The sequence below is a fragment of the Vigna unguiculata genome, chromosome 11 (assembly GCF_037176805.1).
Source record: "Vigna unguiculata cultivar grain cowpea cultivar isolate G323 ecotype 2 chromosome 11, ASM3717680v1, whole genome shotgun sequence".
NCBI lineage: Eukaryota > Viridiplantae > Streptophyta > Magnoliopsida > Fabales > Fabaceae > Vigna > Vigna unguiculata.
In genome coordinates this window covers 1,832,113-1,851,348 of record NC_140802.1, presented here as the reverse complement: position 1 = coordinate 1,851,348, position 19,236 = coordinate 1,832,113, and the positions used below count along the sequence as shown (strand labels likewise).

Sequence of the window (19,236 nt, the reverse complement as noted above, 5' to 3'; positions counted from 1 at the left end):
CGGTAGGCTTAAGATGGTAAATTTCAAGGAAGAATTAGTGATGAAACAAAAATCTAAGATCAAATTGCTAGAAAAGGGAGACTTTAACTCTATTTACTTCCACTCAATGATTATGGAGGAGAATTAAAAATCTGATTAAAGGTGTGGAAGTGTAGGGAGTTTGGTCATAGAACCAAAATCAACTCAAGGATTTACAAGGGAGTTATTTGTGGGTAGTTTAGCAATTTCTTCTACTATTATATTCAAAATGACTCAATCAAATATCATTTTTTTTTTAAAAGTACTCAAAGGACTCACAGCTATGCATATATAGTTGATATGCAAATAATAAAATATGCATGTTTAATAAAATTTTAGAGCAGAACTTAATCCTTCATTGACAGAAGACGATGAAAAGTGATATCACATGTTATTCTATTTCATTGAATGGACTATAACTCCGAGGTACAATCTGTGTTGAGAAAGGTCACTGTGTTCTGTTCTGTGTTATAGCTAACCAGGATGTCTTGTTGTGCCACATTCCCAAAGATGGCGGTTGAACTTGGACTGAAAGCCAAACATATCTTAGTTTCACTCACCTTCAGAAACGTGTTGATAGAATGCAATTCCACAACTGCACCACCTTTGAAATGTGCAAACACCGTTGGTATTTGATATTGTTGACCAGACGTAATTTCGTAGCACAACTTCAAATTTCTTGATGGGCTATCAGTACGCACTAAATTCACTGCATTTACCATTTCTCCTTCCAAACTTGAATAAACCTCATATGGCAAAAACGTGAGTGGTGTCCCTGAGTCAAGTAAGATGTTTCCCTCTTCACCATATCTCGGAAACTCTATTCTCTTGCTTCCCACACTCATTGCTTCCATCTCCAAGAAGTACTTGAATGGCAATGCACTGTTTATGATTAAAGGGGTTGGAACTGCAGATTTAACAGAAACCTCACCACGATCTCCAAAATGGAGAAAGCTAGGTTTTACATCTCCTTCATACATTGGCGTGAAACAATACGAAAATATTCCACCTGTTTTAGGTCTTAACTGAGTTGCAAGTGAGAAAGGTCCATTTCCAAGGCCAACCACGCCAGAGCTTTGCTCACCAAAGATTCCAGTGTTGCTATGTCCACATCCAATCACGATTTTGGGCAATGCTATATCACGATTTTCACTACTTGAAGTTAGAGTAATGGTGTCCCAACTGAAATCTCCTGCTGAAGCTGATCCATCACCATAGGAGACTCTATATGCGCAATGTTTCCCATTGTTAAAACTGCAAAAAGTATTTTCCGCAGAGAGACACTCAGCAGCAACACAAGGGATGCTGCTGTAAGTGCTTGAAATGGAAGGATCGAATATAGGTCTGCTTTGTTTGTAACAGTTTTTACAAGGTTGACATTGCATCCAAATGGTGCTGGCACCAGTATCAACCAGACCAAGGATTTGGAAAGGTGGAGTTCCAACTGAATAGTTCATCAGGAATTCTCCTGCTGAACTTCTAATTACAGTGGTCTCAACATCATGCGAAGAATCTAGTCTCAAGTAATTAGCACGATGGATGGAACGAAGAATGGCGTTTTGAACTCGTTGGAAATGAGTTTCCGTGGGACGATAGAAAGGTGATTTTGGTGAGTCACGGTGTATCAGTTCCACACTAAATCCAGTTTTAAGAGCTTTTGAGGAGGAAATGTTGTGAAGAAATAACAAGACAATAAGAAAAGATGAATAACGTGGAACCATTGTCATCACTGTACATGCAGAAAAGTGAATAAACAAAAAACCTCTCTTCAAATGGATTTGTGAGTGTTGGTGCCTTCTTATACAGTGACTGAAATTATCTACATTAATTGTTATCAGTACTTAATAACTTATATCTGATATATTCTTAATTAGTTAGCATCATCACCAATTATTTACTAACATTTTAGTCTGGATTCCAATGATTAATGCAAATTTGTTACACGTTTTCTGATATGTTTCCAGGTTAAGTGCAGGTAAAATTCAATGTGAAAAACCTAACAATTTATTGTTTATCTACTTTTATTGGAGATCTTGGGAACCCAAAGTAAATTCAGAGAATCAGGTTTAAATGTATAATAATTGCTTGCAACATTTTTTTTTATGTTAATATAATAACAAATATTCTTGGTGTTGAAACAGTGTTTTGTTAATTTGAGATGTTATTACTCTTAAATATGGATTACACACATAATAAGCATTGAAGCATTGTAATTATATGTAGCTGCTCTTTCAGCAATTTGTATGTAGATCGTGAAAGACTCTGTCAAATTAATATTTTACTGACAAATATTAATGAGTCCAAAAATTGTTTTAGAAATATTTCTTTCTATTATACAGAATAGACTACTTACACACAAATATCAAAATTATTTTCATAAGAACATTTTTTTTAAGTTAAACTAATTTTGGTGTAATTAATATATTTTAATTAATCATAAAGTATTTAATTCAATTTTACTTTTTTTTTTTAAATTGGTGTCTAAAAATAATTATAGAGTTAAATATGCCCTTAACTTTTAATAAATATTGAAAATTAGTTTTTCTCTTCGAAACTTTATTAAGTTTAACCACAGTTGTGTGTAAATCATTCAAATACTATCATGAAACGCGTTTAAAACATCAACTAATTTTAAAAAAATGTAATTAAAAGAACTAATATTATCATAAAACACATTTAAAATATTTAAGAAAATTTGGTTAAAACGTCCATAATTATGTATTCATGTGTGTTGATCACAAATTATTCAATGTTTTATTTTACAAAAGAAAATTTTAGTCAACACCATTGTTAATAAATGTAATAAAATTTTATATAATAAATATATTTCAATCATATACTAAAAATAAAATTATATAATTAAATATGTTATATTTTTTATAAAAAATACAAAAAATGTATATGCAATGAATAGATATATATTTACTTGTAATGACGTTAATATTTTAATTTATAAAATAAATTTAAGTGAATTTGTTTCAAGAAAATATATAAAATGTTTCCATCTAAAAATATTTTAAAAAGAACATTCATTTATAATGTTTATTTATAATTTTCAATATATGAGAAAAAAAACCATTCTTTTTATATAAACTAAAACATATAGTTAATTTTACCAATAAAATAGAATAAAACATGTTTTTTTATCGATAGTTTGATGTAAGAGAATTGTTTAAAACGTAAATTGTTATAATTTTAATTTTACCAACTTCCAGTATATTTGGGTGCAGCACTAATACTAAATGCAATTTCTTTTAATTAAACATCATCATAATATGATAATTTTGTGTATGATTAAATTTTGTGTCTGGATACAAATGTGATCTTTCAAAAATAAACATGTTTCAAATTACACAATCTTGTGTATGACTAACCATGTCTGCCACTTTCAAATATAATCATCATAATATTCAAGTTAGGTAATCGCTTACATAAAGTGAAACACTAATGGTAAATAGGTTATGGTTTGAAGCATTTTATGAAGACTTAATTATTTGGATAGTTGCCACTTTAATAAGATTGTGTTAATTTGGTCATATTTAAAAAAAAAAAATCAATTGTGTCTAAACAGGCAAGAGGAATGCAAATGGGTGTGAAAGAAAAATAACGAGGTACAAATATCTTGCAAATTATGTGTTTTATGTGCATAGAAAATTAATTGAACATTTGGTTTCTTAATGTAATATATCAAACCAAGGTTGAAATCTTTGTAATAAATGGACAAGATTAATATTTGTTTTAATTTTACTTTCCTAATCTCAATATCTAAGGTATAATAATATTTGAAAGATAATGTGGATAACTGTTATTTATTACATATTACGTATGGAAACAAATAGATTTAGAAATGACAAAAAGTGGATGGTGAGTAAATTTTTGGATTTGCTCAACTGAAAGCATATGGACATGGATTACAAATAAGATACTTACAACACACTTTTCATATTTCGATTGATATATGCCTAATTGATTGTATTAAAAGTATACAATAGTATTGTTTAATTCTTAAAATGAAATTTATAATTAGGTAGACACATTTAATTTCCTCTTTGGCGGGTATAGGCTTGTTATCTAAACTTTATCTAAGGGTGATAATTTATCTGTCTTATTAAAAGGTTTCATTCATAGGTACCAAGATATTTTGAGTATTATAAGATGATTCACGATAACAAGCTCTATCTAGGAATGACAAAGTGGATCAACTCGGTTGTTTTGGCCCGTAAAGTGTGGACCGAGTTGGCTCGCTCCACAACTTAATATCGGATTTAATTTTCTAGCTCACATGTCTGTATACTAACCTGTATTTGTGATAAGCAAAATATTTTTGTTTTTGTGATGAGTAAAATATTTTTCTTTATTTTTTCATAATAAATGATATTCATGATATCAAAATAATTTCAATTAGCTTATCTAATAAATACAAGAAATAATAATAATAAAGATTATAACTAAAGTACAATAACATGTTACCTACCTAAGACTGCATAAAAGGATATTACATATTCAATAATCATTATCTTAATTATATACAATGATTATACATAATAATAATAATAATATTATTATTATTATTAATAATAACAACAACAACAACAATAATAATAATAATAAAAGGAACTTATAGAAATAACACCATGAATGATATGAGAATTGAAAACTGATAATATTTAATTTGTAAACAGGTCAACGGGACAGTCTCCTTTATTCCATGCAAGCTTTGTGCGGGACAGGCTTGTGCAAGCCAACAGATTCAATATCCCAGCCTGCCCTCTGTTCTTTTATGTGGATCTGCGGACCGGTTCGTCTAATCTGTCCTAAATTACCATCCCTAATTATATCCAGATCAAAAAACATACTTTGTTTTATATGTTAACTTAAAAACGGATATAATCATATTTTTATAAGAGTCTTTCTAAAAGATATTTTGGAACAAAATTTAATAACATATATTATTAAAGACAAGAGATTCATGGAAGAAAAAAATATGTTAAATAATTTACAAAAATAACATGTATATAACAATGTTTGTACTTAATGTATAGTTTCTCATTTGAAAATATTTGTTTGAAGAACTTGACCTATTTTAATAAATTGCAAAAACAAAAGCATTACATCCCTTTCATAAATCTTCCTAAAATCTTATCATTGTGGGGGTCTATGCCTTATTGGGAATTCCCAACCGACACATAGCAAATGAATGTTTGAATATCACAGCATGAAGGAGGGGGCCTCTTGTAGAAAACTATGTTATGTTTCTTAACATTTTTCATCACATTCTCCATACAAACAAAACACATTAAATTAGACAGCAACACAATCAGAATCATGCAAATTCCTATCCAATTCAATCATTCTCCAACAATTTCCAAGAAATATCCAACACAATGTATGTATATTTATATTGAGATTAGTAATATAGTTACCCGTTTATTTCACATTTGATTATAGTAAAAATATTTTATATCTTACCTAAAGTAATTTATTTTAGAAGTTTTTAAAATTTGTCACGTAGTTTTAAAGTTAATTGATTTTCTTTTTTTACTATTCACTATATTTTAATACATTGTTTTATTATCACTTTGATTTTTTTTAGTTATTGTTGTGTATTTAAATTTATAAAAATAAAATCGTTATATTATTTTTTAAATTTTTTTATTACTTTTTATAGTTTGTAAGTTTTAAATTAATATTAATATTGTTAATATTACAAATTAAAATAATTAAATTTCATTAAATGATCCTATAGAAAAATAACACATTTAACAAAGAAAATTCAATATTAGAGAGTGGTTTAAATTGAAAAAACAAATAAAAATAAAAACTAAAATTTTTAATAATAATTTAATTATTTAAAAAAAATTATAGCTAAATAATAATATTTTTTAAAGCAAACACATATGTTATTTATATAAAAAAGCTTTTATTTGTATTTGATGTCAATTATATTTATTCACTAGTTTATCAATTAATTATACTAAATATGTTTCATTCAATAAACTAATTTATTAACCTAAAACTTATAAATTAAAAATTTATCAGTTAGGAGTTTATTTTTCAGTTAACAATTAGTTTATACACTACCAATTAACATATAATATTTCTTTAATTTTTTCTTCAATCTCACCTTCATATCTCATGAAACCTGAGTCTTTAGGTTGAGGAAATTTTCTTCACAAATTTGCATTTCTTATTTATGATTTTGATTTTTGATTTTTTGTTATTTTTCTGTCATTATAATATTTCAATTTTGGAATTTTTGTAATTTTTGTGTAATTGGCAATTTATGTTGATGTTTTTCATATCTTAAATATTAAATTATTTTTTCGAGTTGTTAAATGAATAGATTAAATGCAGGATTTAATTAGACTAAAATAAAAAAATACATGTATAAAATTAAATTAAACTAGGTTTTTATAAATATAAGAATATAAGAACTAAAATAATGAAAAAAATAAAATCATAAATAAAAGAAAACCAAAATAATAATTTAATTTAAATTTAAATATTAAATATTAAATAATTTAACCATGTGTACGATCCAATTTTTTAGAACTTCCTCCATTCTTTTGCATTTAATGTTTTTAAAGCTTCAATTATTTATAATTTAGAATTAAGAATCCACATGTCACGTCCTTTAAAGAAGGAAAAAATAAAACAAAATATCTTTAACTACGTGGTCCCTTTAAAACGACACCGTTATATCTTTAACTACGTGGTCCCTTCAAAACGACACCGTTTCCTCTGCCAGAGATCCACCTGAAATCGGAGGTTTCTTCTGTTTGTTACCTCTCTCTCTCAATATCAAGCTCGAAACTTTTTCCATTTTTGCTTTCTGGGTATGTTCTAAAATCTGTGTCAAAAAACTCTTTCACGATTTTTTTTTCTTTTCTTTTCTTTCGTATTGTTCATGTGCTTTCTATTGAAATCATTTAACTAACTACTTTTATTTTTTTTTCTTTTGCCTTCTTTTGGGAATTCTTCAATTTGCTTAATTTTCTTAGACGCGTTAATTGGTATTTGAAAGTCACAAGCAATGGTGAAGGACACTGCGTACTATGACATATTAGGTGTGAACGTTGATGCATCTGCTGCAGATATCAAGAAGGCTTATTATGTCAAGGTAATAAATAATGAAATTAATGACCTTCACTTTTTCTGATTTGTGCAACCAGAAAAGGAGATTTCAGAATGTTTCTATATTGTTACCCGATCTGATGGAATGTTGAATTTGATTATACTACGTGTTTGTGTTATAGAATCGACTTGGTAATTACATAAATATTCTTTCGGTTTTTTTTGTTGTTTAAATTTGAATAAACCATCAATTTTGTCTTATTAGAAGTATCACCCCTCTTCTAAATGGTCCTTTACACTAATGAAATTATATAAGTAGTCTCTATCGAGTATTGAATATCCATCAATATCTGATATATTTTACAGAAATTGAGGAACTAGTTTAAAGAAATTTCGACACTTCAGGGACTGTGAAGCATGATTTGTGATACTTTAGTGGCTACATACATACTTTCATTAGTTTAAGGGCAATTTAGCAGAGAGGATGATGCTTCATGGATTGATGGTTTAATTGTTTAATTTTGTATCCATTCTAAGACTAGTTCTACACGCTTGATAACTGGGGATGGCAAGAGGATATGGCAGATATGTATATCCTCATATGCAATTTAAAAAATTAGATATACATACCCGTATTCAATTAACACGGGGATTTTTTGTCATAATTGAAAAGGTTTCAGACAATATTGATTTGTTTGTGAAAGTTGGAGTTCAATAGGCCCAAAGGTTGAACTCCGGAAGCTGTTTATTGATCTTGTTCTGCCTTCAGTGGCTGTTTATTTCAAATGTGCTAACCAGGCAACACTTAATTGGTGACACAATTTCGGGAGAGAGTAGAAGAAATGATGTCTCTCTTCTAGTTAGGTTTAGATTAAATATTTAAAAAACCACATTCATGCTGGTGTGTTACTTTTTTTCTTTTATATTGTTTTCTGGCTGAATCTTAAACTTGACAGTTCCTCCTTTTTTTCTCTCTTTAACTGCTGTTAATCTCTCTTTCTCTTCCCTTTTTAGGCAAGAATTGTTCACCCTGATAAAAATCCTGGGGATCCTAAGGCCGCAGAAAATTTTCAGGTAAGCGCTGGCAAGCCTTGTTTTCTCTGAAGATATATTTAGTAGATGTCATTAACAAAGTTATTTACATCCTTCTTAGTTCTTACTGCTCTACGATTTACAGTACAAAATATAAAAGTATGTATACACTTGAATCTCTCCCTCTATCCAGTTTGCTTTATTTTTCTCAATATACTTTTCTAAGTCTGGTATCTTTGTATATTTACCAGAAACTTGGTGAGGCTTACCAGGTTTTAAGTGACCCCGTGAAGCGCGAAGCATATGATAAAAATGGAAAGGAGGGAATAGTGCAGTAAGTTTATATTGGCTTCCATGACTGAACAGTAATTAGCTAATAATTGCTTGCAATTAATTGATTCTACATCAAATAGTGAAGTGTTGATTTTGCAATTCAAAGATAACTCATGTAGGTTACTATCAAAAAGTAGTTTCTAGAATAATATTTTAATCTCATTGAATTTTCCTTTTCTTGGTACTATATCTAGTTGTTGTCAGAGTTAAACTGGAACCAAAATATGTAACTAAATATACTTCATGTGCTTGTTGTTGAATCTTCTTGAAAAAAAACTTATCTTAATTAGTCAAATAGTACGAAAGAGAGCTGCAGAGCAGAGCTGTTGCCTATAGAAAATCTATAATTTGATCACGTGGGCTAGTTCTGTGAGTATTTTCCACTATGTTGGGGCATCAAAATTATGATGGAGACCTAATATCGTTTTATCTGAGGGATCAGAGAATGAACTTATCTGCTTTGTATTGCACTCAAATAACAATTATTTAAGATTACAGTATCTGCATCTCTCAATTTCAAGACTGAAATGTGATACCATAAAATCCAGATCGATTCTATATTATCTAAAAGGGAAAGAAAGACAAACAGTTCTAGCTAATTTACAAGAATTCATACAGTAAAATAAAGTCCTTAAATTAATATATAACATAACTCCCAAAATTAGTATTAATCTTTCAACCAAATTAAGGCTTGTTTATTTATGAGGAATGTGCTAAAATCATTATTTAAGACGTTTGAAGATGAATCTAATGTAACAGAATGCTTTCATGGATTGACAAACCTGCAAAATACACTGATTTTTTTTTCAGAGATAACATGATGGACCCTACAGCTGTGTTTGGAATGATTTTCGGAAGTGAAGTTTTTGAAGAATACATTGGGAAACTTGCACTGGCTTCTTTAGCATCTATAGAAATTGATGAAGACATACAGGATCCTGAAGTTCAGAGGCAAAAAATTCAAGAAAAGATGAAAGTATTTTGTTTTTCAAGTTCTTTATAATGGTTTTCCCAAATCCTTTGTACTGTTCTCCCTCATAATTTAGTCGCTGAAACTATTTTCCTTCTTTGTAACCATAGGCGTGGCAGAAGGAAAGGGAGCAGAAGCTTTCAGCAATTCTGATAGACCGGCTGCAACTATCTGTTGTTGGTCAAGAAGAGGAATTTACTGCATGGGCAAAGTCAGAAGCTCGTACCCTTTCTAAAGCTGGTAAAATCCCTCTGTTTACATGTAATTTTTATAATTTATTATTCAACAATAGTCCAGAACTTGGAAGTTTCAATGACTGAAACATTTTCATTTTCAAGAGTGTCAATTTATCGTATGTGCAACATGCATTCTAGACTTGTCCTTCAATTCAGACCTTTCTTGAGCACTATTCTGAGGTTTTAACATATATAAATTGTAATGATCTATTGATGTAATAGAAATTTTCAGTTTTAGTTCACAGAAATCTGTTTTAGAGGTGCAAATATTATGTTTTTTTTTTTTCCAGTTTTGAAATATAATTGGAATTATTCAAAGAAACTAAAACAGACTCCTGGTTCTGTTTTTCCCTTGCTATTTTCGTAACTCATTTCTGGCATTTTTTTTTTTAGCTTTTGGTGAGGCCATGCTACATACAATTGGTTACATCTACACACGAAAATCTGCAAGAGAACTTGGAAAGGATTTACGGTACATGAATGTTCCCTTTTTGGCTGAGTGGGTTCGAGATAAAGGACACCGTATTAAGTCACAAGTAACAGCAGCCTCAGGTAGTGATAAAAGGTCCTTTTAGTCCCTCATCACTCATTTTTTTTAGTTTTAGTTTAGTCTCATAAGTTTACAAGGTTTTACTTTAGCTCCTTAAATTTCTTTGTTTGATTAAATTGGTACTTACATCAGTTAATATGTAGTAAAATGCTTACTTCATGTAATAGTTTCCAATATTGACCAAATTAGTGTGATAAATTGATGTAAGGACTAAATTCAATCTTTTTAAACTTGGAGAACAAAACTTAAAAGAATAAGATGGGACCAAAAGGATATGGGCATTGGAAGGTTTTAATGCAACTTAATTGTTTCTGTAGGAGCTGTGTCCCTAATTCAAATACAAGAAGAGCTCAAGAAGCTAAACCAAGGAGAAAACAAGGAAGAAACCATAATCAAAGCTATTGAAGATAAGAAGGATGCCATGGTTAATTCTCTATGGCAGATCAATGTGATTGATATTGAATCAACTCTGTCACATGTTTGCCAAGCAGTAAGTTGCAGTATATACGTTCTGTAGTTTGAAAATAACACTCTTGGCTGATAACTCCGATAATAGTCTTTCCCCCAACGTACCTGCTGTGCATGACATTTGTTAGTTTGCAGTTTTTGGCCTGGTAGGAAGAAATTTCACTTTTTTGCTAATGTTACTTACTCATTTCTTTAATCTTCGATTCTAGAAACAACTGGGATCACAGTGGTAATCTCCTATAGGTTCCATTGTACATTTTGCCTCTCTATTATGGCCTGTGTCAATTCTTGTCCCCCCTATAGCTTTTGCTTCCAACTTAATCCCTTATTTTTTCTTATTTCTTTTTAATGGCTACAATCAAACCCCTCTGGTACGTTTTCTCTACCTGAAACTCTTGAACTTTCTCTTTTACCCCCCTAAAGATCTCCTTAAACTAAACCTATTAAACTATTTTAAATACCCTTCTGCTTATATCCAAGGATCAAAACATTATGTTTCATCTAAAATTAAAAAGTGCCGATTTTTCCCCTATTTAAAACATAAAGTGCGAATTATATGAATACGTCCAAATTTCCTTACACATTCAACTTCTATGAGCTCTCCTAACGTATTTACTTCAGTGTTGAACTGAAATGCGTGCTATGAAATGTTGAATAAGCATATCATATATGTTGAAATGTCAATTAATGACAAATTTTAAGAAAACGGTTTCTATTTTTCTCAGGTTCTTAAAGATCCTAGTGCCTCCAAAGATGTTCTGAAGGCTCGGGCCAAAGCATTGAAAAAGTTAGGAAGCATCTTTCAAGTAAGTGCTTGATTTCATATTTTAGTGCATCAACAACTAATATGACTGCATAGTTCTGTCATATGTTAGCATGGAATTACCAACAATTTCAATAACCAGCTGTTACATTTTGTTTAGTCCCTCAAAATATCTTGAAATTTAGTTTAGTCGTTTTAAAACTAGTAAATTTAATAAGGAGCTAAAATGATGGAGAAATTAATGAGATGTCACGTACAGGAAACAAGCGGAATGCTGAAGGGGTAGAGGCATCAGGGGTTATTTGTGATTGCAAGGTACCTATCCAACTCAAAGGCATCTTTTATTGTATACTACACATTCAGCTGCACTATGTGATAGTGAATGTTGTTCAGCTGCACTATGTGGTGGTGAATGTTTCGTAAGATTTAAATAGGGATGTCAAAGTGGGTTAGGCCCGACGGGTCAGTCTGCCATCCCGACATATAATAGGGTAGTCGGATTTGAAATTCCAACCTGCCAATCTGAAGTAGTCCGACCCGCACAATCCGCCAACCCGTCGGAGGCCAACCCGCGGGTCAAGGCAGGCTAGCCCACACCCCGTTTATCTAAAGAAAAGGCATGCTGCACTACTCACACAAATATGCTTGTTGGACTAGGTTATGTTCTCTAATTAAAAACAGACACACACTAAGCACTCACAAGCCACACAATGATGCAACCATCACCACCACACACAAAAACACCGCGAGCCAACACCATCATGCGAGTCAGAAGAGGAGGCACGTGCAGTGCCATGCACCACCACAAGCTCTGCACCTCCATCTTCAGTTTTCGATAAGCGTCTTCACCAAGTGGCAGTGTCAACGATTACGATTTCATCTCATCGCGAGCCACCACCACCACCACGCCGCCAGATCAGAAGAGGAGGTGCGCGCAGTGCCATGCACCACCGCAAGCTCTACACCTTCATCTTCTGTTTTTGGCGAGCATCTTCATCAAGTGGTGGTGTCAACGATTGGGGTTTCATCGCACCGCAAGCCACCACCACCACCATGCGAGATCAGGAGAGGAGGCGTGCATAGGGCCATGCACCACCGCATGCTCTGCACCTCCATCTTCAATTTTTGGCGAGCGCCAAGTGGGAGTGTCAATGATTGGGTTTCATTGCACCGCAAGCCACCACCACCACACGAGATCAGGAGAGGAGGTGCACGTAGTGCCATGCACCATTGCAAGCTCTGCACCTCCATTTTCAGCTTTCGGCGAGCGTCTTTGGAAAGTGGCGGTGTCAACAATTGGGGTTTCATCGCACCGTGAGCCACCACCACCACCACACGAGATCATGAGAAGAGGTGCGCACAGTGCCATGCACCACCACAAGCTATGCATCTCCATCTTCAGTTTTCGGTGAGCGTCTTCGTAAAGTGACGGTGTCAACGATTGGGGTTTCATCGCACCGTGAGCCACTACCACTACACGAGATCAGAAGAGGAGGCACGTGCAGTGCCATGCACCACCACAAACTCCGCACCTCCATATTCAGTTTTTGGCGAGCGTCTTCATCAAGTGGTTGTGTCATCGATTGGGGTTTCATTGCGTTGCAAGTCACCACCACCACGCAAAATTAGGAGAGGAAGCGCACATATTGCCATGCACCACTACAAGCTTTGTACTTCCATCTTCACTTTTTGGCGAGCGTCTTCGTCCAGTGGCGGTGTTAATGAATAGGTTTTATCGCAGCCTTCGTTTGCGCCTTTGGAATGTCCTCTGCCTCAGCTCGGTTGTTCCCACAGTCACCGGACAAAGTTGCCTTCTTGTCGTCCTTGGAATCCTCTGACGTCAAAGCTCGCGTGTTCCGCCTCTACTATTGATCCCACCGCCACTGGGGTTCGCACCTTTGTCGTTGTCATCCAAGGACCCCACCGCAACTTCTCGTCTCTGGTGATTCCCATAGTGGCGATTCCCACAACAATGGTACCCACAATAGTGATTCCTTGATTCTTCCCTGTCTTGATTTTGCCCTTCTTGGATTAGGGTTTTTGTGTGTGTGGAGTTTCTTCAAAAACTGGCGGGCCAGCTCGTTAGCCCGCCTAGTTGCGGGACGTGTTTGATTCTTCAACCCATTCTAATGATGTTAGTTGGCCTAGCCCGATCATTTTTTTTGGACTATCAGAAGGTCGGGCTAAAACGGGCTGGGCTGGGGTTGGCTGGCCTTTTTTGACATCTCTAATTTAATTTAAAAGGACAATATGAGCGTATAGCAGAAATGAGAATGTTAAGATGAATGTATATAGTCATATAAGAAAGTACATGATATGGAATGATTATCTGATAAAGATTGGTTTGGCATTTTGGAGGAATAGATGACAGAAAACTGGTTAAGGTGGTTTAAATACTTACAAAGAAGACCATAAGAGGACCTGTTATAAGAGTAGATTGCATGACTTATAGTTCTATGAACAAATAAGGAGAACAAAAAGGAAGCTGGAGGAGGATATCATTGAGAGAGATTACAAAAATGACTGGTTTTTAATCATGCCAAATGATGTCATGAGATCAATGTACCTAATAAGTGGGTTAAGGCTTTGTTGTTGTAATCAGAAGCTAAAACCACATCACTTTTGATAAATCTAGGAAATAAAATCATATTTTACCAAAACCCAATTTCAAGATATTTTAAGGGACCAAAACATATTTTACCATTTGTTTGTATGTAATTAAGAATATTGTTTCATTTTGCTTCTCAGGGTGCTAAGGCTCCTTATAACAGAGAAAACAGCCTACGCAAAGAAAATGGCAAAGCAGTAGATGCTCCTTCCTCCTCATCATAGTCATCTTGTTCAGTTTGTTTAATATGGTTATGTTCTGAGTAGTATTCTACTATTCTTATGGCCCTCTGGTTCTCTGGATTTTGAACATTGTTTGATGCAGTGCTCCATTGCTGTTGATAGTCATGCTATGTAATATTTGCTTGAACTCATGGATTGGACTAACCTGTCATAATTACACACTTGTATTTAATAATTATCATCTAGTGATTATTGATTTTAGTTCATTCTTATCACTGTGTCTACACACTTATCATCTAGTGATTATTGATTTTAGTCCATTCTTATCACTGTGTCTACACACTGGTTCAATTTTTTAACATGTTACCTTGAGTTAAATTTAAATCAACTTATTTTTATCTCATGTTTTGAATTATGAATTCATTTTACTGGCTCCTTTATGATCACAGTTTTCTATTATATGTTAATCAATTTTTTTATTAAGTTTTACAGAGATGAAACTTTAGATTCTATTATTAATAATAGAACAAATGGTATATGTTATTGTATTTAAGTTTTGTTTTTTAAAAAATATATGTATTAACATTTTCAATTTTTAAGACAAGGAGTAAATATGTTTTAGTAAATTTAGTCTCCATTAGGTATATTAAATTCAAATGGCTATATATCTCTTGATATGATTAAGAAAACATTAAAACAGATAAATAAAAGTTGAAAATTATGTTAAATTTATGACAATAAAAAAAATTTACCCAGAAAATTTATAAGAAAACATTAAACATCAATCAATATAAAACAGATAAATAAAAGTTACTATAAAAGTTGAAAATTATGTTAAAATTTATGACAATATAAAAGAAATTACCCAGAAAGTACTGATTTTATTTATTATAAAAAGTGATAAAATAGATTTATAAAAAGGAAAAAATATCCAATTTTTTATTAATAAAATGGATTGAAATCGATAATTTTCATTAAATTATCTAAATTATTTTATAATTTAATCTAAATTTATTTGAATTTAAATTTGCACTTAGTATTTGAAGAATTGAGTTTACAAAATAAACTAAGAATAAACCACACATATATTAAAACTTAAAAAAGTTACATAATGAATCATTTGTAAGATCTAATTCGTCTTATTATTTCTATTTATCAAAACTTCCTTCCATTACTTTTTAATAAGCCTCTAAACTTTTATATAAAACTTGTCTTGATAAAATACTTATGAAATTGCATTTTATTATTTTTCTTATTTACATGGTAAATATGTAATCAATTTTTAAAATATGAATACAATTAATATTATTTTAAACCTTAAAAAATCAATAAATAAAAACGTTTGTTTCAATAATCTTATACTTAATATGAAATGGATTTGCATAATAAAAAAATGTAGAACAAAATTCAATGTTCAAAGTGATAAAGTTTATAACAGAAGGTACTAAAGTGGATTTGGATCTACCATACTATGAAATATACATACATACATACATATATATATATATATATATATATATATATATATATATATATAAAGTATTTGAAAAATGCAGAACCAATCAATGTTATACATATTGTATTGATCCAAAGTGCAAAATACTTTTTGCGTGTCAACATTGAATTTCTCTGTGTACCATTCTTTTTTAGGGCAATAAAACGTTCACTGTTAAAAATGATTAACAACACCACACCATAAGATATATGTATAAAAAAGAAATACTCATTTAAAGCAAACAAGTTGAGTCATGGTTGATGAATGGTAATGAAAATCACTCCACTACTTGGTTACTAATCCATTGGATAAAATCATTGACACCATTAAAAAGGATAACTCAGAAAGATTCTAAAGGGGAAAAAATTCAAAATTTCAATCGATTAGAGATGATGTACCAGTAAAATAGAGAATATAAAATGAGAGAGATAAAGTTTGATTTTGAAGTTTTAGATTAGCTTAAGAGTTTAGATTTAGGTGAATAATATATGGAATTTTTAAATCGAGTACGTATTAATGGATTGAGCTATACGATTTACAATTCAAGCTAATGGATTTTTTAATTTCACATGAGATGTATCTAAGCTCATCTTTCTTACTTATTTCTTTATTTTATAATTATTTTTATTCATTGAGTTTCCTCTTATCCATTCTACGTTATTTAATATGTACAATAACTTAGAATTAGAAAATAATAATCAAATAAAGAATAGATGAAATTATAGTCGGAGATTTGATCTTAAATATTAAAATAAGTGAATATTAAACAAAATGAAATAATCTTGTAATTCTTTTTAACTATGATAAAATTCATTTATTTTGATTAATCACTATAAAACTAATTCAAACTTTTTAACGTAATAAAAAATATATAGATAAAATATTTTATTTTAGGTTTAATTAGTCGAACGGTACCTACTTTTGTTCAGATATGTCAGTTTGTTACCCGCTTTTAAAAATGTGTCAATCTAGTCCTAACTTTTGATAAAGTGTCTTCCTTACAAACAAAAATTACTAAAGCCGTTAACTTAATTCATGACTTTTACCACTAAATTTTAATATAAATATCAATACTTAATTTGTAAGTCATTTTAAATATCAATACCGTTAATGGTGTTAATAATTTTTTGCTGAAAAAGATCTAATTGAGACATCTTTTTAAAAGTTGAGACTCAATTAACACCTTTTCAAAAACGAGTACCAAACTAATACATTTAAATGAAAATGAGTATCATCCAACTAATTAAAACTTTATTTTACAAACCTCTTTTAAGGATTAATTACGCAAAACCTAATTTTAATTTCAAGGGTAGGTGCTACAAAAGATATATATATCTAGTGATGCCAAAGTGCACTTCTAACTATATCTAGAACATTATTGAATGAGATCAATGTCGAAATTTTATTTGCTATCAAGTAGATGGTGTAGTAAATAATGCACTTGATGAGGATTTGATTTATAAGATCTTGTAAATGGATGGTTTATAATGATGATGAGTACTCAAATCACAAAGCAATCCACGTATTATCCTAATTAAACCTAATCAATTAAACAAGCATGCATGCAAAAAGATTATTATTAGGCCAGTTTGCTTAATCTAATTAATCCTAATTAAATTTTTAATTTTGAATCACGATACACTATTAAATTAAACACGTCTTTTTAGATAAACTATGTATATCCTTCTAAAAATCTTGGTCATGTAGGTGACTAATGACCTAGTGGCTATTCAAGTGGCTTCGAATTGTGAGGCTATTGTTCTTAAGGGTCCACGTGTTGGGTCCCTAATCTTGACAAATGCTAAAACATGTTTTTTAATTGGTGATTTGCATCTCTAATCCTTAACACCACTTGTATTAAGATTATATCTTTTCATATATAAAATCATTCACCTTACAAAAAGACACTATATTAAATTTTTAAATTTTCCACCCCCGTATATACTAAATGATTATATCACTACAACAAAATAGTTAAATAATGATTAATTTTAGGATTAAATATGTTTTTTCCCTCAAGTTTCAGTGAAATTTGGAATTAGTCATCATCGAAACTTTTAACCAATTTAGTTCTTCATCTTTAGAAATACGTGAATTTAGTCATTTTAATCAAATTTTGTTAAGTTTATTTGAAGTTTCAAACACGTTTTATGATAATATTTGAGTTAGCATTTAAGCAAAAATGGATCAAACGATGTAAACAATTCAAATACTATCATGAATTGCGCTTGAAACGTTAGATAAACTTAACAAAATCTGGTTAAAAGGATTAAATTCATACATTTCTAAAGATGAAGGACTAAATTTGTCAAAAATTTTAAGGAGGGACCAATTCTAAATTTCACTGAAACTTGAGAGACAAAAACTATATTTAACCCTTAATTTTACAGGCAAAATTAATAAATGATCAGTTTATAAACTAAAAAGTATTAGTAACTATAATGGTTTTAAAAAATTATAATTGATAACTAAAATAATTTCTATTATGAATTAGTCACTTTTGAATTGTTTTCTTATAGTTTACGAAATTGACACTACTTTTAACTCAAAACCTCGAGACATTAAGTTTATAGGTATATTTTTTTTATATGATGTTTAACTTTAACACTTCTACCCAATATAAAACTTAGATTTATACTTATATTATTATTTCTCACAAGAATTGGAATAACATGTTTTGAGATCGATCAGGTTAAGTATACAAAATCAAAAAATTAGCATGACTATGCTAAGCACTTATATTTTACAATCTTATCATTAGGAGAATGTAATGTTGTAAATTGCTATAACTAGTTAATTTTTTGTAACCCATTTAGGGTTGTTGAATGATAGAGTTTATGTAAGTGATGATGTGTTGTGACATTGTGAGTTGACCAATTATTAATGTGTAAAAAAGGTGGAGAAGAATCTTTGTGAGAAGATAATGCTTGACCTAATTAGGGGTTTAAGAAAAGAGGTAGAAAAAGATAAGAGTTTTTAAAACATTACAGTGCTCATCTTTATTCTCCACCAATGTCCTTTCATTGATTTTTGGTGCTTTGTCCTTGTCGTTAAGGATAATTGGAAGCACTACAATTTAGAATACTATTTTATGCTAACCTAATATCACTTTTTTGTGTACACAAACTTTGGATTCATCTTCTTTTACACCCTTCTGCGCATGCTTTTTCTAACTTTCCATTTCAACCCCTTTTCAAATATTTTTGCTTTTTATAACAATTTCCATGCACAGGATGATGAGATCAAATATTCTTCATGATGCCCAATAAGTTTTTGTTTTATTATTATCCTTAAACTTTATTCAGTTTCAAGTTCATCGTAAATTTAAATTATTCCTAATTGAGTTTTAATTAAAATTTGTGTTATATTGATACTTAAATTTTTTGTATTTTTTAATTCAGTTTCTACCGATAAACTTTTCACTCTTAAAAATTCTCATATTACATGAAAATTTTCTTGCAAATTTGTTAGAAGAATTTGTAACAAATTTGTAAGAAAAGACTTTTT

The 19,236-nt window shown here is 30.7% G+C and overlaps 1 protein-coding gene and 1 pseudogene across 2 annotated transcripts; one reads left to right on the top strand and one right to left on the bottom strand.

The window, feature by feature from the left end:
- Nucleotides 1-431: 431 nt before the first annotated feature.
- Nucleotides 432-1,745, bottom strand: LOC114169368 (aspartic proteinase CDR1 pseudogene; annotated as a pseudogene).
- A 4,968-nt stretch (nt 1,746-6,713) lies between these two features.
- On the top strand, nt 6,714-14,506 carry LOC114169467 (DNAJ heat shock N-terminal domain-containing protein). 2 transcript variants are annotated; one of them, XM_028054625.2, is made up of 11 exons: nt 6,714-6,854; nt 7,020-7,138; nt 8,107-8,166; nt 8,376-8,458; nt 9,268-9,433; nt 9,538-9,667; nt 10,057-10,215; nt 10,531-10,703; nt 11,407-11,487; nt 11,704-11,759; nt 14,193-14,506. In XM_028054625.2, exons 2-10 carry the CDS (start codon nt 7,052-7,054, stop codon nt 11,728-11,730), a joined length of 966 nt encoding a protein of 321 aa, XP_027910426.1. In that variant the 5' UTR covers nt 6,714-6,854; nt 7,020-7,051; the 3' UTR covers nt 11,731-11,759; nt 14,193-14,506. The 2 variants fall into 2 exon arrangements, with proteins under 2 accessions (XP_027910426.1, XP_027910425.1); XM_028054624.2 differs by lacking the exon at nt 11,704-11,759.
- Nucleotides 14,507-19,236: the final 4,730 nt, after the last annotated feature.

Coding starts and splice junctions, on each gene's coding strand:
- LOC114169467 (XM_028054624.2), top strand. CDS start 7,052: ATGGTGAAGGACACTGCGTACTATGACATATTAGGTGTGAACGTTGAT. Junction 10,216..10,530: donor ACAAGTAACAGCAGCCTCAG/GTAGTGATAAAA, acceptor TTGTTTCTGTAG/GAGCTGTGTCCCTAATTCAA. Junction 10,704..11,406: donor TGTCACATGTTTGCCAAGCA/GTAAGTTGCAGT, acceptor TATTTTTCTCAG/GTTCTTAAAGATCCTAGTGC.